At 38.2% G+C, this 17569-nt stretch overlaps 2 protein-coding genes across 3 annotated transcripts in view; one reads left to right on the forward strand and one right to left on the reverse strand.

Moving 5' to 3' along the window:
- The window catches only part of TTC37 (tetratricopeptide repeat domain 37), a 109984-nt gene extending 93276 nt beyond the window's left edge, over positions 1–16708 (reverse strand). The window contains 4 exon segments of the mRNA XM_043972254.1: positions 1644–1734; positions 11154–11229; positions 16037–16112; positions 16665–16708. Of these exon segments, the coding sequence (XP_043828189.1) occupies positions 1644–1734; positions 11154–11170 (108 nt within the window). The 5' untranslated portion in view covers positions 11171–11229; positions 16037–16112; positions 16665–16708.
- Positions 16709–16910: 202 nt separating this feature from the next.
- ARSK (arylsulfatase family member K) overlaps positions 16911–17569 on the forward strand; it is a 48687-nt gene continuing 48028 nt past the window's right edge. For both annotated transcript variants that reach the window (XM_043978740.1, XM_043978741.1), the window contains exon 1: positions 16911–17231. In XM_043978740.1, coding sequence (XP_043834675.1) covers positions 17046–17231 — 186 coding nt within the window. In that variant the 5' untranslated portion in view covers positions 16911–17045. The remainder of the gene's footprint in view (positions 17232–17569) is intronic.

The raw sequence follows: 17569 nt of genomic DNA on the forward strand, positions 1-17569 counted from the left end.
ATCATTTAGGCAAGAGGGTAAGGTATCAATTTGGATAGTATCAGAGGAGACAGGCAACAACGCAAAAATGTTTCTCTTTCACCATTTCATGAAAATTTTGGTTTGTTAAAGAACTGTAAATTTAATCTTGCTACAATTAACTCAAAAGGACTGTCTCAATCCTTTTTGTTGTTGCTATACAGCTATTTTCATTCTGATGTTATTTGATAAGATGATTTTGTTTATTTATGTGTAGATGCTTTTACTTTTACCACAAGGGTTATGTAGGAATATGTTCATACAGATTAGAGTTAAAATATGCACTTTCCATGAATCTGACTGGCCTTAAGTTTTCTATTTCTGGTCACCTCATATTCCTGTACTGAGTATCTGCAAATGAGTCAGAAACATATTAACTTTTTAGGAGAGTTAAGGTGAAAGTCAGAAATGTGACAAGTGCACGACAAGTTCTCTAGGCAAATGAAGATTTCTACAACCTGTGATACCTGGAAAAACCTACAAAGCTAAAAACATCACCTACTGTCCCACAAACACAAAGATAGTTCATGAAGCCAATTGTGAGTAGGACACAGCCTTAGCAGTTTTTCTTTTTATTTAGCAGTAATGAGAGTCCTGCTTGGGGACCAGGTTTAGAGGCCTTCTCCTCCAGGAACCTACCAATCAACCTACCCTCAGTAACTGAAACAATGTCATAATCCTTCAATACCATCAAGAGCCCAAGGAAGCAAGAGACACCATGCACCAACATTCTTTCCCCATTACCTACTCTCTCATCACTAGACTAAAAAATATTGTCCTGGTTCCCAAATTTAAGGCTCTAGATAGAAGCTGTATGACATCATAAAAATGCTATCTCATTTGAGCCTCACAACAACCCTAGGAGGTAGGTACTATTATTATCCTCATTTTACAAATAAGGAAACTGAGGCAGACAGAGGTTAACTCACTTGCCTAGGGTCAGAGAACCAATAAGTATCTGAGGCATGATTAGAACTCAAGTCTTCCTGACTCCAAGTCCAACACTCTATCTACTGTTCTACCTAGCCACTCCAACTATAAAGAGCAAGCAGTGTCACACTCATTATCTACTATATACAAGTAATGTAAATTACTACCTGCAGGGATTATAACATGGCAATATATTCATTCAAGTGAATAAATTATTGCATGCAGCAAAGTGCACATGAATATATGAGGAAATTATGGCATTCACAAAGCCTATGATCTCCTCCATTAGACCATAAGCTCCTTGAGATCAGGGACTGGTTTACACCTTCCTTTTGTACCCCCAGTACTTAGCATGGTGCCTTTAAGTGCCATAAAACGTGCTTGAAAACCACTAGCTGACTGACTCAAGTATCTTTTTTGGCAAATGGGCTGAACGGCTCTTCCCAAAAAGAACAGTATAATATTCAAGCCATTTAAAAACTTGGATTAATTGGAAACTGAAAGCAACAGCCAACTCTGACTTGGACAAAGATATGTTTCACTATTTATCTCCAATCAAAATTAATCATATTAATGATTCTATTTTTTGTGTGTTTAGGCTATATCTGATCAGTTAATATGCAAACTCGTAGACAGTGCCTATAAATGAGTTAATAATATAATTAATCTTAGTAAAATTGGAAGAGTTCTATTACCTTACAATGTTTTAAAGCTTCCTTATATTCTTTGTTTCTTATTGCATCTCTGGCACTTTTCAATGCTGTCTTCACCTGCTTGTTTGACATCCTATTAAAAAAAAAAGAAATGGCATTACACTTACCCAGGAGATAGATTTCCAGCAACTTTAACTTACATAATACAGTATATCACTTGAAAGTAACTTCCAGAAAAAAATGAAAGAAAGTAACTTTCAGGAATATTGGAACAAAGCTTTCAACAATCCATGAACTTTGTTCTGCAAGAAATAGATGAAACTGCTACCCTGACATTGTTATAAATGAAATTAAGGTTAATGATTTAACAAACTTGGCTATTTGGTCTCCCCTGGAAACCACCAATTTTATCAAAGTTATGCTGTACAGCAACCAGAAATACAGAGCAACATAGAAGTAACAGGTGATCTATCTTATATACTGTTGTTCTGTGAAAATAGAGCTTGTCAAACATGATTTAGCCTTTTCTTGATAAGTCATCATTATGAACATTAATTATACAAAAAGATTGTCGGTTTATCAAGGTGTATGAAGGACTACTTGTTTTCATATTAAACTGTTGTTCTTTTCTAGTTACCAAGGGAGGAAAGAGAAAAATCATAAAAATCATAGAATTTCCAAGTGGGAAGAGAACTCAGCAATTACTCCTACCAACACTTAAAAGGTATCCCCACTAAACTATACCCAAAACATAATCAGAGGCTGGAAGAATTACATTTTAAGAAGCTTCCGATTAAAAATGGTTAAGATTTTTAAAAACAGCTTACATTAAAAAGGGGTAACATTTTGGTTTAGAAACAGGTATGGAAAATCAAAATGGTAAGGAGTAATTCCATTTAATGAGAAAATTCATCCTCAAAAACCTGTATCCACTTAGCTAAAATTTCCCCCCACCACACACGTTTTGGGCTCTAAACTCTTTATTGCTCCCGATCTCTCATCTGCATAAATTCCTAAAGAAGGAATATTAAAGTGAAGCCAGAGATAAATTGTGACTTTCCCAAGGGTTTAAACACACAGAGAGAATTTACCACATAACTAAGACAAGTCATAAGGTATATTATAAAATTAACTGAAATAGATTTAACTTGTCATAACCGAGCTTGGAGATTTACACTTCTATTTTAGCAACTATACCCAAGAAATTTCACAGCTTTATATGAAGGAAAGAAGTGTAATTTGAGGAAATAACTTGAAGTCAAAAAAGAAAGCAGGATTCACAATGTTGTTATTTTTCAATTCAGTATCCTTACTGAAGCTGAGTTCAAACCAACTGGAATAGTGCTTTGTCCTTAGACTGGTTCTGGCTGATATTTTATCAACAAGTTGGATGAAAGTATGGATGATATATTTATCAAAAATGCATAGAAAAAAAAAAACTAAGGAGTTCAGGTAATTAATACAAAGAACGGCAGAGCAGGTGCTCCAAAATCTTAGCAAAGCTAAAATTCAAAGATGAAATTTAACAGGGATAAATGTGCGTGCTTAAGCCTAGGTTTACTATCTAAATTGGTTACAGGATCAATCAATCAACAAGGACTTATTAAGTGCCAACAATCAATCAAGCACTGCATTAAGCATTGGGATGCAAAGACAAAAAATGAAATTCTCCCTAACTCTCAAAGAGATTACATTCTACCAGGGAAGACAACATACACACACACACACACACACACACACACACACACACACACACACACAATTCTATTCAGAATAATTATAAGGTTGTTTGGGGAAGGGGGACACTAGCAGTTGGGGAGATGAGGAGAGGACTTATGAAGAAGCAGTACTTCAGCTGAGTTGTCAAAGAAAGAAGGGATTGTACCACGCGCATAGAAAGAGAGAAAGAGAGAGAGAGAGAGAGAGAGAGAGAGAGAGAGAGAGAGAGAGAGAGAGAGAATTCTAGGCATAGAACCAGCCGTGCAAAGGCACAAAGATAAGAAAGGGAGTGTTATGTGTGAGAAATAGCAAGAATTTAGAATATGGAAAGGTAGGATGAGGCTTGGCTGTGAAAAGCTTTAAAAGACAAATAAAAGAAGTTTATATTATCCTACAGGCAATATTATGGGGAAAAATGTGGCTAAAAAGAAATCTTTCAAATAGACCTGTGAGTTTTAGTAGACTATTAAACTAATTAGCTAATAAGCTAATGTAATCTTAGTGACAGAATTTAGCCAAATTAAATCACATCAGACAAATATGGTATAGAAGAAATTAACACTAGACTTAAATCAGAAGATGTGGTCTAGGGGATAGCTAGGTGGCACAGTGGATAAAGCACTGGCCCTGGATTCAGGCGGACCTGAGTTCAAATCTGACCTCAGACATTTGACACTTACTAGCTGTGTGACCCTGGGCAAGTCACTTAACCTTCATTGCCCTGGAGGGGGAGGAGGAAGACAAGGGGGGGGGGTGGGGATAGGAGGAGGAGGAGGAGGAGGAGGAGGAGGAAGAGGAAGAGGAAGAGGAAGAAGAAGAGGAAGAAGAGGAGGAAGAGGAGGAAGAAGAAGAGGAAGAAGAGGAAGAAGAGGAAGAAGAGGAAGAAGAGGAAGAAGAGGAAGAAGAGGAAGAAGAGGAAGAAGAGGAAGAAGAGGAAGAAGAAGAAGAAGAAGAAGAAGAAGAAGAAGAAGAAGAAGAAGAAGAAGAAGAAGAAGAAGAAGAAGAAGGGGCAGCTAGGTGGCGCAGTGGATAAAACACCGGCCCTAGATTCAGGAGTACCTGAGTTCAAATCTGGCCTCAGATACTTACTAGCTGTGTGACCCTGGGCAAGTCACTTAACCCCCATAGCCCCACAAAAAAAACAAAAACAAACAAATAAAAAAAAAAGAAGAAGAAGAGGAGGAGGAGGTCTAAATCCTGGTTTAGCCTCTCCAAACTTCAGTTTTCTCATGTGTAAAATGCAGATGAGAAAATACATGACTAGCAGGAATGTTACAAGTCATTTAGTTCAACTCCTTCATTTTACAGATGAGAAAATAGATTCATAAAAGTTAAGTAACTTGGGGCAGCTAGGTGGCACAGTAGACAGAGCACCGGCCCTGGAGTCAGGAGTACCTGAGTTCAAATCCGGCTTCAGACACTTAACACTTATTAGCTGTGTGAACCTGGGCAAATCAATTAACCCCAACTGCCTCACCAAAAAAAAAAAAAAAGTTAAGTAACTTGCTCAATTACAGAGGTAAATAAACTCAGAGCCTAGGCTACGTAGGGCCAGGATTTTATCTATTAAATCCTATGCTAATATACACTATTGGTCTATACAGATTGGAATATCTTTTCTCTGAAGAGTTCAGAACTTGAAACAGTTCATCTGCTTCAAAAAAATGAGCATTTTATCCCCTGTCAATAGAATCTATTTCATTATCCACTCCCAATAATAATGCCTTGGATTTATCTAGTGTCTACCCTTCAATATTCCATACACATTTAAGTTATTTATCTTGAAAACGTGCTTGGAAGGCAGTGAGGTGGCTCAGTGGATAGAGTGCAGGGCCTGGAGTCAGGAAAACCTGAGTTCAAATTCAGCCTCAGACACTTACTAGCTGTGGGATCTTAGGCAAGACACTTAACCTCTGTTTGCCTTAATCTACTAGAGAAGGGAATCGCAAACAACTCCAGCATCTTTGCCAAGATCATGAAGAATCAAACACAAGTGGACAACAACAATGACAACAACAGATGGAAGCAACTCACAATCAGGTTTAGAATTCAAGCCAGTGAACTCCAGAAGAAAAGCTTTTTTATTATGCTTTATATCTTCCATACAGGGTAGCTCAACAAATATTAAACATGGCTACACATCATAATTCAGTATTCCTTCATTCAAGGCAAAAAAGCAAGATCCAACAAAATAAGCCTAGAACCAGGAGTCATTTACAAGTCATCCTTCAAAGCATAGTGTGAATCTAATCACTCCATGTTTGAGTAACCATTTCGATTAAGTGGATATAGGAAATATTTATTTCCTTGGCCAATATTGCAAATAAAGAAAATTCATGCCTACAACAGGAAAGGAAGCAAAGCTAAAAAGTTCAAAAAAGCTTCTCCAATAATTTTAGCAATAAAAATAAAACAATTTGGAATGTAGGAAATTTATTCTTAATTTTAAGATACATTTAAAAGCCTTTAAAATTTTAAATCTAGTCTCTCCTCATGGAACTGAGAGGAGTTAAGTAGAAATAAAAGAGCTGCAGTATGAATGAAGGAAAAAACCAAAACATTAGGCTAGCTAACTCTGTCTTACCACCTTATATTCAAGAAGAGATGTCAAAGCAGTTGAGAACTAAGGTTAAAGGTTAAAAAAAAAACAAGACCAGGAAAGCAATCCTCCACCTTACATAAGGTGCCAATAAAAGTTGAAATTAACAAGAAGCAAAAAGGTAACTACTATGTAAACTACTTTGCTTGCTATCTGGATTTAATGCTACTTATGAGCTAAGAATGAGACATTTTGATAGCTACAACCAGACATACAATTTAAACAAATATGACTTTGGTAATTTTTACATCATGATCTTACCTGACAAGTCTCTTGAATTAAATTTATAAGTGCAGTTATCAGATACTTTTTAAAAAAGGATTATAAATCTTGATTGGAGAGGTCAGTAAATTTTAATGTTAAATTTACACTAAAATTTCTTCAAGCTGAAGATTCCTTTGGTAAAAATAGCTGCAAACTAAGAACAATAATCATTGTTATTTTAGATTTTCCTGATAAACAGTACTGAATATTTGGCAAATGGAAAGGAAATAAGAAAAAAAAATGGTTAAGTGGCAAAATGTAAGGGGCCATTTTAAAAGGCCCAGACTTTAAGAAGAAAAAAAAAAGGAAAAGAAGCTAAACATCTGTCATTTACAGAAATTATCTAGCCACCAACTACTACTGATTCTTACTCTGAAAGGTTTCTTGCATCCATCCTTTTCTTTCCATTTCTTCTACCACCACCTTATTTTGGATACTCATTACTTCTTGCCTGAACCATTGAAAGAACCTGGTCTCTTCCCTCCTCCAATCCATTCTATGTATTGTCACACTAATACACTTAATACAGTCTTGATTGCTCTCCTGCCTAAAAACTTTAACTCCCAACTGCCTAATTTGGATAAAGTACAAACTTCTGAGTCTAGCAAAATCTTCTGCCATCTAGCTCTAAATGTCCTTTGCTGGCCTGCAGCAAACATAGTGCTCCCAAAAAAATCTCCTAAAATCAAGTCAAGCTGACCAACTTGTCAGTTACAAACATGGCTTTCCTTCTTCCATACCATCCTATCTCCTTGAAATGCCCTATGACTCCAACGCCTGAAATCCTGCTCCTTCCTTTAAAAGACAAGCTCAAATTCTTCCTCTTAACTAAAGCTTTCTCCCATGTCTCTAGACAAAAATAACCCATCCTGCTCTGAACTTTCATACTTTACCCTTCTCTTAAATATCATGGGAGACAGAGTAGGTACAGTGGAAACAAATGCTCTATTACTTACTACCATGTGACCTTGGGAAACTCACTTAAGCTCTCTGCCCCGAAGCTGCCTCATCTCAAAAAGCTGGCATTTACACAGAGCTTTAAGGTTTGCAGAGTACTTTGCATAAATTTGATCCTCATCTCTAAAATGAAGGCAGATTCGATGATATCTAAGTTCCCTTTTTTTCTAAATTTCATTCCCTTCTACTTAGATTTCAATTTGTATCAGACAGTTACTTGTTTTTATCTCTTCTCTGCCATACGGATTAAGTTTCCTGAGGGCAGGGAAGATGCTTTATTCATCTTTGGTCTTGGGGGGCAGGAAGACCTGGTCTGAATCCCACCTCAGTCCCCAAATATGTGACTGAGGAACTTACTTAACTGTTCTCAGCCTCAGTTTACTCAGTTCTAAGATGGGCAAAATAACAGCACCTACTTTAAAAGGTTGCTGTGAGAAGCAAATGAAAATACCTGTAAAATGCAGACTTTGAAGCACCATATAGGCTATTAAAAGCATGATCTTTCTCACTGCCAACTAAGCCTAATACTGTGCACAGACTAAGCAAGCAATGACTGTTTGCTAAAGGACCTTCCCAATATTTAGACAGTATCACATCTTTAAAAGGATACAAAAGAAACAACCAACACTACTGAGTATCTAATTTCATGTCTTAGCAGGCTGTAAGAGATAGTACAGTACAGGTAACAGATTGCTAGGCTTGCAATGTAGAAGGACCCAGGTTCAAATTCTGTCTCAGACCATTTGTGACTTGACCTCTCTGTATCTCTGTTTCCTCATCTGTAAAATGGAAATAATAATAACTGTAATACTTACACTCTCCGGGTTGTTGTGAGGTTCAAACAAGATAATGATTTGTAAAGTACTTTAGACACCATATGTCACTTTTTAATGTTATTAGGTGATACAAAAAGACATGATCACTAAACCCAAGAAGCTTCCCATTTAAAGACATAATACATATTTGAAACCAATTTAGAATAATAAAATATTAAACTATGTAGTATTTAAGGAAGAAAGTGATCTCTATGGGCTGGCATAAACATAAAAGGACTTCATGGAGAGGAAAGCACTCAACTATGCCTAGAAAAATTAATTAATTTTTTCAGAGGGAAGGATGAAGAACAGTCCAGGGGGCAAATGAGTATGAACAGAAGTAGCAATTAGTATGGAATATGTAAAAGACAGTGAGAAAATCAGCCCAACTATAAAGATGAAGACAAATTATAGAGGGACTCAAAAGTCAGACAACAAGAGTTTGGACTTCACGTAACAGACAACAGTGAACCAGCACAGGAGTGCTGGTTATATATAGGTTCTTATATAGGTAACATGTAAAGTCTTCTAAAGCCTACCCCCAAAGACTACATTATTGATGACCTGAAATATTTAGCAATCTTTCACATCAATGAAGTTTCTTAGTCTATAAATTAAATGTCTCGTATTCTAGATTAACACTCCAATTCTTCCTTCCTAATCTTTTTCCTCATTTAATTCAACAAAGTATTCAACCTATCTCTAGCTCTCAACTCAGTGGTTCCCTAGAATATCGTCTCCCTATTCAAAATTTTCCTAGAGTTCTTTGTCTGGATAGCGCCTTTACCCCAACCTGTACCATATGTAGATCTTCCTGTTCTATTCCTCCAATAGAAAAATATATGATTTTTAAGGACAAGGGCTATGCCATTTTTTAATCTTTATGCCTGTATAAGTACCTGGTCAGGTGCTTCACATATATTGGCACTTAAGCAATGGTCACTGAATGAACAACAACTGAATATACACCCAAAACTGAATCAGGTCAGACTTCCTGACTACAGGCTCAGCATTTTATCCACTGTACCACCCAGGTGCCCCACGGTGTAAGATACCTGCTTTTAATTTATTCTCCAAGGTGCTAGCTAGTAAAAATTTCCTCATATATAATTATCTTTCCCCCCTCCTTCTCAGAATATTTTAGCAGGATTTATGGTATACTTTTAAAGTAGCAATCCTTTTTTTGGGGGTGGTGAGAATCCTTCTATTAATAGCTTTTTATTATTCAAATTTTTCAAATAATTTCTATTGGCTATCTCTTCTTTTAACATAATCTTCATTTCCAAATATATCCCTCCCTTATCAAAAGAACTATTCCTCATAAGAAAAAATATGAAAGAGAAGGGTAAAAATTCAAGAAAACTAGCACATTAATCAATTCTGACAACATATAAAGAGTTCTACATGCAAAGTCCCTCATCTCTGTAACAAAAGAATGGATGTGCATTTTTCCCACCTCTTCTTTAGAGCTAAGTCTGGGTATTACAATTATATAGCCTTCAGTTTTGGTTTAAATTTGGTTCTTACCATTTATATTGTTACAGTCATTGAGTATATTCTTTTCCTTTTTCTGGTTATTTCATTTTTTATCAGTTCATGTATGTATTCTCATATGTCTCTGGATTTTTCATATTGTTTTTTCTTACAGTAGAGTAATATTCTATTACATTCTTACACCAAATGCCTTTAGCTTTCCCCCAGTCAATGGATAAACCATTTTTCCCCAGTTCTTTGCTACTACAAAAAATGCTGCCATAAATATCCTGGCATCATAGATGGGAGCTTTATTTCTGTCTTTGATCTCCTTGGGGACTATGCCTAACAGTGGGATTTCTGGATCAAAGACTAGAGACATATTAGTCACTTTCCTAGCATAACTCTAAAATACTTTCCACAATGATCAATTCACAACTTCACCAACAGGGAACTAGTGTACCTCTCTTCATAGTCCTCCCTTCAACAATGACCATTCCCATCTTTTATCCACCAATTTGTTGGGTATAAATTGAAACCTCAAAGTTGCATTTCTCTTTTTATTAGTATAAAACAGTAAGTATTTTACAAATTAAATTTCTACTTATTAAGCAGTTACCATGTGCAAAGCACTATGCTGGCTACTGGAGACAGAGACAAAAAACAAAATAGTCTTGCTGTCAAAGAGTTTATATTCTGCTAACAAAAAATAAAACACGTAGGGGGTGAGTAAACAAAAGATAATTTGAAGAAGGAGAGAATACTAACCGCTTAGGAATCAGAAGAGATTTCATGGAGAAGTTAGGCTGAGTCTTGAAAAAAGTCAAAGACTATAATAAACAGAAATAAGGAAGGAGAGCATTTTACCCATGGAAGTCAGCTGCCTCCTCAAAGAAAGAGAGACAGGAGATAGAAAACCAAGTGTGGGTACCAGCTAAGAAGCCAATATGGCTAGAAGAGAGAATACATGATCAAATGAATTAATCAATTAATTCTGGAAAAGTACACAGGAGGCAGATGGGAGAGGGCTTAAAATAATAGGCTGAGGAGTCAACTTTTTTTTTCTGGAAGCAATTTGAGTAGCAGTGTGGAGAAAGGAGTAGAGTGAGAAGACTAGAAGCAGGGAGACTAACCAGGAGGTAATACGATTGTCTAAATGAGAGGTAATGACTACTTGGGCTACAGTGGCAATGGTCATTAAGTACAGATTAGAAGATAATAACAACAATAATAATGGCTAACATTTATCTAGCACTTACAATGTACCAAGCACTATGCTAAGTACTTTACATTTATCTCATTTGATACTCACAACAACCTGGGAGGTAGGTGCTATTACTATCCCCATTTTACAGATGAGGAAATTGAGGCAAATAGAGGTTAGGTGATTAATCCAAGATCACACGGTTATTAAGTGTTTGGGACCAGTTCAAACCAAAGTCACTATAATTCCTAGTCCTACTTAGTAGCCTTTACACCAATGGTCTATAAAGGTAGAATTGATCAGAATTAATAACCAATTAGATGTGGAGTGTGAGGGAGAGGGAAGAGTCAAGACTGACCTCCAACACATATGTGATGGGGAAGTATTTGACTCTATGCCAGCACAATGCAAGTCTCCTACTCAAGGAGCTCACAGTCTATAAAGTGATGCAACATTATATCTTTAAACCTTTTTGCTGAAATATAAAGATCAAACCATCATTAGGTAGTCTATATGCTTACCTTTGGATCACTATCATCACTTCTATCTTTTAGTTTGCTGGACAGAATTTCAGACAGCATTTCATCCATCCTTCATCTAGTTAAATGTAACAAATAAGACATGAAATTCAAGATCCTGAAACCTAAAATTTCAAATTTTCTTCAAAATAGATCAAACTAACTGATTCTCTAACTTAAAGCAGCTGAGCAATTAAAGCATGTTAGGGGATAAGAGGCATAAGGGCCAAGGCCAGCCAGCCTTCACTCCAAACTTCATCATTAAGCCTCAGCCTCCTTCTCACCCTTGAACATTTTCCTCTTGGTGAGCTCCTCCCAGGCTAAACAAACATCATTCCTCTCTGGGCTCTGCTTTTGATTCTCAGTATTTTACCATCATGCCCCAAACACTTAATAACTGTGTGATAAGTTCTGTTTTGGACATGTGGATTTTGACAGGCCTCTAAGACATCTGAGTGGAGACCTACAGCAGTTACTTTGTGAAATGGAAACTTAACAGATAATTTAAGATGTAGATTAGCCAGTCAAATGCATGAAGAAGATAACTGAACCCATGGGAATTGATAAGATACCCAAAGGAGTGTAAAAAGAGAGGACCTAGGTGACTGAAGTATATCTACATATATTTGAGGGGTGAGGAGATAAAACTGATGTTGATTCAAAAAAGGAGAAAATGAGAAACAGCACTTACACAAAAATATAGAAACAAGAAAATAGTGTCAAAAACCCTGGGAAATAAAAAGTATCTGAGAAGACAAAGTGATCAAAGTGTCAACTGCTATGGAGAGTTCAAAAAAGATCAGGCCAGAGAAGAGTTCATTCACTGAATTAAGCAATGTTATTACTGGTGATCTTGGTGATAGCAACTTCCATCAAGTAACGGGACTAAAAGCCAGATTATTAAGAAGCTGAAAAGTAAATAAGAGATAAAGAAGTAAAAGCAACAAATACAGATTTTTTTTTCTTAAGAGTTTGGCTGTGACATCCCAAAAAAAGAGAAAAAGACATATTTGTACAAAAATATTTATAGTAGCTCTTTTTGTAGTGGTTAAGAATGGTATATTGGTTAAGTGGCATATGATGGTGATGGAATATTATTGTGCTATAAGAAATAACAATCAATATGATTTCAGAAAAACCTGGAAAGACTTACATGAAGTGATGTATAGTAAAGTGAGAAGAACCAGGAGAAGGTTGTGCTGTGACAGCAATACTGGTTGATGAAGAACTGTGAATGACTTGACTATTCTCAGCAATACAATGATCCAAGATAATCCCAAAGGACTAATGATGAAGCATACTATCCACCTCCAAAGAAAGAACTGATATTGACTGAACACAGACTGAAGCAGGCTTTCACTTTCTTTCTTTCATTTTTTTTTCTTTTATTCAAATCTTCTTATACAAAATGACTAATATGGTAATGTTTTAGATAACTGCACATATATAACCCCTATATGATTGCTTCAAGAAGGGGGAGGGAAAGGAGGGAAGGAGGGAAGGAGGGATAGCATTTGAAACTCAAAACTTTAAATAAAGTAAAATTAAAATTAAAATGTTTATTTAAAAAAGAAAAAGAGTTTGGCAGTAAAAGAGAGCAGGGATAATGATTAAGGTAACGGTAGGGTCAAGTGAAAGCCAAGGACAGAGAAGATCTCAACACATTTGTAGGTAGACAGGAAAAGTCAGAGGATAAGGAAAGACTGATAACTAGGGGAGGGGTAAATGGAAATGTCTGAAAGGACAAGCTCCCAGGGCATATGAGAGAGGAAGGAAAACTAACAAAGGAATTTGTAGAGGGCCATGTCTTTATCAGAAACGGAGGTAAAATCAAAGGGATTGAGGGATCATGTTGAAGGGATTTGAAGTGAAGAACTGAGAAGAGGGGTATTCTTTATGACAAATGACTTCAATTTTCTCTGTAAAACAGTGAGTTCCTCTCCTGAGAAGAGAGAGGATGGTCTAGGTAAATGAGGAAAGATTTAGAAAAACTGTTAGGGGCTGTACTTCAATCTTAGAGAAGTAAAAGTAATTCCATGCATGGGTGAAGACCCGTTGAGATTAGATTAGCACAGTGAATAAAACACTGGGCCTAGAATTAGGAAGACCTAAACTCAAATCTGGCCTCTTAATAGCTATGTGACACTGGGCAAGTCACTTAACTTCTGTCTCAGTTTCCACATCTGTTAAATGGAGATTAATAACAGCACCTAGCTAGAAATTTCATGTTCTAATGGGAGAGACAACATGTACTTTTTTCTTTTTAACATTTTTTATTATTTTCTTTTTCCCCAATTACATGCAAAAACAATTTTTAGCATTTGAAGGCTTTTTGAATTCCAAATTCTATCCCTTCTTCCCTTCCCTATCCCCTCCCTGAGATGCTAAGAAATTTGATATAGGTTATACATGCGCAATCATGTAAAACATTTCCATATTAGTCATTGTGTGAGTACTTTTTTTATTTTTCATTATATTGTTCATTTAACAAGCATTTTCTCTCCCCTTTTCCATTTAAAAGAAAGACAAAAGCTTTGTAACAAATATATATAATCAGGTAAAACATTATTTTTCATATTCAAAAATAGATGTTTCATTCTCTATCTTGAATTTATCTCTTCTCCGTCAGGAAGTGGGTAGCATGGTTCAGTTTCAGGCCTTTGGGATCATGGTTGGTCATTACATTGGTCAGTTGTTAAAGTTTATCAAAATTGTATTTACAATATTGTTACTGTATTAAATTGTTTTCCTGGTTTTGCTCACTTTACTCTGCATCAGTTCATCCAAGGGGAAGACAACATGTAAATAATATAACTCCACACACACACATACACACAAATGTTCAGTGTAAATTGGACATAATCTCAGGGAGAAAGGACTAGCAATTTAGGGAACCATTAAAAATTTCCTTCCTTTGGGAAGAAGGGACCAGCAGGGGGAAGTGGGGAAAGAGAGCATAGATTGCTCACACATCAAATTTGCAGATGAAAGAAAGCAAATGGGGAAACTGAGACAGTGCAGGGAGCATGTTTCCCTCCCAGAGCTCAGCAAAATGCCTAGTGCTTACATAGTAAGTATCTAACAAATGCCTGATAAAAATGTTAAAAGACAGAGCCAAGCAGATTTCCTGAGATACTCCCCTAGAGACCTGTCTCCAAGTTGACTTTAAGCATTAAGGACTACTCTTTGACATTAACCACTAAACCAGTTTTTAATTCACCTAGGTCTACCCACGTTTGCCTACCTTATCCATAAGAATAGCATGAGACTGTCAAACACTTTGTTAAAATCTAAGTAATATATTATATATAATAAGTAACATAATATCTACAGCATTTCTCAGACCTAAAAGTCTGCTGACCCTGTGGTGGGGAAAAGGAAATGAAAGTAGTTTGGCATAATCTGTTTTATTTTTAGTTTCTTACCTTTTATTTTAAATGTTTTGTTGATATCTTTTATTTATACATTACACTAGTTTTTGATTCCTTTCTCCGGATAGACTGAAACCCCACTTGAGAAGAGATAAATAATTAAGCAAAAACATCCTATACAGAGATCACGACCTATACAACCTGTTCATAAAGTCATATTCACTCCTAGTGAATACTGTTTCCTTTTCAATATATTTACTAACCATTCAAAGTTCTGTCAGAAATTAAGAGTCTGGCTCAATGACCACTATTATGTAGATTTTATTCTCATCTTTTTTGAAAATTGGGATGTTTTCCCTTCTTGAGTCCTGCAGTACCTCTCTTGTTCTCCATATCCCAAGAATCACTGACACTAGCTCAGCATTTTTTAAAAATAAATAAGCATGCAGTTCATCCAGGTCTGATAACTTGAACTCAAGGGCAACTAGGTATTCTCTTTACCATCTCCTTAATTATCTCTCCTTGCTTTTTAGTCATTTTTGTCTTTTTCAGTCAAAGAACTTAGTAAAGTGAAGCAAAATCAGAATTAAGCAGTGCTGCCTTATCTATCCTTTCATCATAGTTCCAAAATCCTAAGGCAATCTTATGCATTCTTAAATTTCCTTGTTAGTATCAAGTCATTCTGGACATTAGCATTCTTCACATTACTTTTACAAACAGCCAACCCAGGTCTTCTGATTCTGGAAGTACTAGAGCTACTAGGTATTACTAAGTAGTATCAGAGGCACTAAGTGATACTCGGTAATATCGAGTGATACAGGTAGAAGCAGGATTTGAAGGCAAGTTTTCTGTCTTCAGAGTCAATACTATTTCCACTATACCATACTTCCTGATATTCTGGAACATGAGGTTTAAAAACAGCTGTTTAAAAGAATCTATTTTTTTTCCCTTTTGTGACCTTGCACAAAGTAATTTAATTTCTCCAAGAATCATTTACTCATCTGCAAAATGGGGATAATAACAACTCACAGAGGGCCATTAGAGTGTAGTGGACAGAGAGCTGACTCAAAATCAGTAAGATCTGGATTCACAACCCACTTCTGACACATACTGGCTTTGTAAACATAAGAAAGTCTTATTACTTTGCAGTACAGTGGTAGAGGGAGCTTTCTCACTCAGGAGCCCCTATAAGAACGGTAGGAAGGACCACTACTGGTCAGATCACAAGGCCTCATTTTCCAGACAAGGAATCTCAGGCCTACTGACGTTAAGTGACTTGCCCAGGGTCACACCGATACTAAGTGTCTTCGACAAGATTTGAACCAGGTCTTCATGACTTCAAGTCCAATACTACATCCAATACACCAAACTGCCCTACCCACCCCAATAAATAAATAAATAAATAAATACACGACCACTCCATAATGATATTGTTAGTAAACTTAAATGTGAACTATCACTATTACTCAACATTTTAAAACTACTGGTAACTGGCACAATTTACGAACTACATACCTGAAACTAGGATAAGGAATCAAAAAGGCCAGAGCTCTGCATCCTTCCAAGGAGGAAAGTTCAAGAAGGAGAGAAGCTGTATCGACAAAAGAATGACTTTCTGAACCAACGTCAGATAAGGAAACGTCACATAATAGCTCACGTTTGCTCTCCCCACAACAACCCTGTGAAAGGGGCGAAGGCCACATAAGCAAACACTTCTTCCTGGGCAGAAGGAGGTGATGTTTTCTCCTTGTGCCACCCTTAGTCCCTGTATTCTTACAGCTGGAGAGATGAGGCTGTACCCTGAATGCCACCATCACCCCCCTCCGGGAGGTGGAAGCGACCCCAGGGGCGGGAGGGGAAACCCAGGGGTCGAAGGCCCCGTGCGGTGTCTGAGGAGCGGGGTGGGGGGAGCCCCAGGAGGAGGCCCCCTCCAACCCCTGCCCCATTCAACGCCGCTGGCAAGCGGCCCACCGCCACCTCAGAGAGTCCTCCCCACAGCCGGCTCACGCTTCTCCTAGGGGCACAAGAGGGACGACCCCGGGTCCTCCCTTTAGTTCCCTCCTACTGCAGAAGGGCTGTCCCCCTAAAAGTCCCTAACCCATCCCCTCCAAGAAGAACCCGATTCATTTTTTCCTACATCTACCTTACTCCGGCCGCCTTCTGCCAAAGGGTCAAGGCGCGTGCGCATTTCCTCAGGGCAGGACCACGTGACCCAACCCAGCCGCAGAAAGACCAACTACGTGCAAAGGGATTGAGAGGGAGGGAGCGAACAAGATCCTAGCCAAGTCACGTCACGGGTCTGTGCGTCCCTTGAGCCTCTTGGGAGTTGTAGTTCTACCCCTCCCCCTGTGCATCGTGAAGTGGCTCATTCAAAGGAAGAGGGCTCGAAGTAGCGGTCCTGTTCCTAGGGAACAGGAAAAAGCAGTGCGCAGGGGCAGTCAAAACCTGTCCCCGCCCCGGGCTGCACTTCCGGCTGTGTCCTGGGACTGAGAAGGGAGGCTGAGCCTACGGCCCAGCTGGGGCGATGCAATGGTGGCCACTAGGTGTGATCCTGTTGGCGGTCACTTCCGTGGGTCCGGCTCCGGCCGCCCCGGCCTCATGGGCAGGTAGACTGAAGGAAAGATCGGGCCCAGGGAGGCCCCCTACCCAGAGGGTAACAACCCAGGAGACCTCGGTACCGAATGTGGTGCTGGTGGTGAGCGATTCTTTCGTAAGTACCAGGCCGGGGAAAGAGGGCGCGCCTCCTCCCTCCCCCGCACACCTGCTGGCGGAAGGGCGCCCCCCTGCGAGTGGGCGGGCGAGGGAAGCAGTTGTGCACCAGGAACGCCGTGTCGCTGCCCAGACCCTCTCAGCTTCTCTAACCGGACTGATTGAAAACACTTACAGCCTCGATTAACCCCCACCCCCACTCGTGAACTCACTCTACTGCAAATTAGGAAATGTGCACGCCGTGGAAGGAAACTGTAGGACCTCTTTAAACTGCATCCGCTCTCTGGAGGATGCTTTCAGGGTCCTGAGTGACATTTTGCGCCCTCACGCCTGCAGGGC

The sequence above is a fragment of the Dromiciops gliroides genome, chromosome 1 (assembly GCF_019393635.1).
Source record: "Dromiciops gliroides isolate mDroGli1 chromosome 1, mDroGli1.pri, whole genome shotgun sequence".
NCBI classification, from domain to species: domain Eukaryota; kingdom Metazoa; phylum Chordata; class Mammalia; order Microbiotheria; family Microbiotheriidae; genus Dromiciops; species Dromiciops gliroides.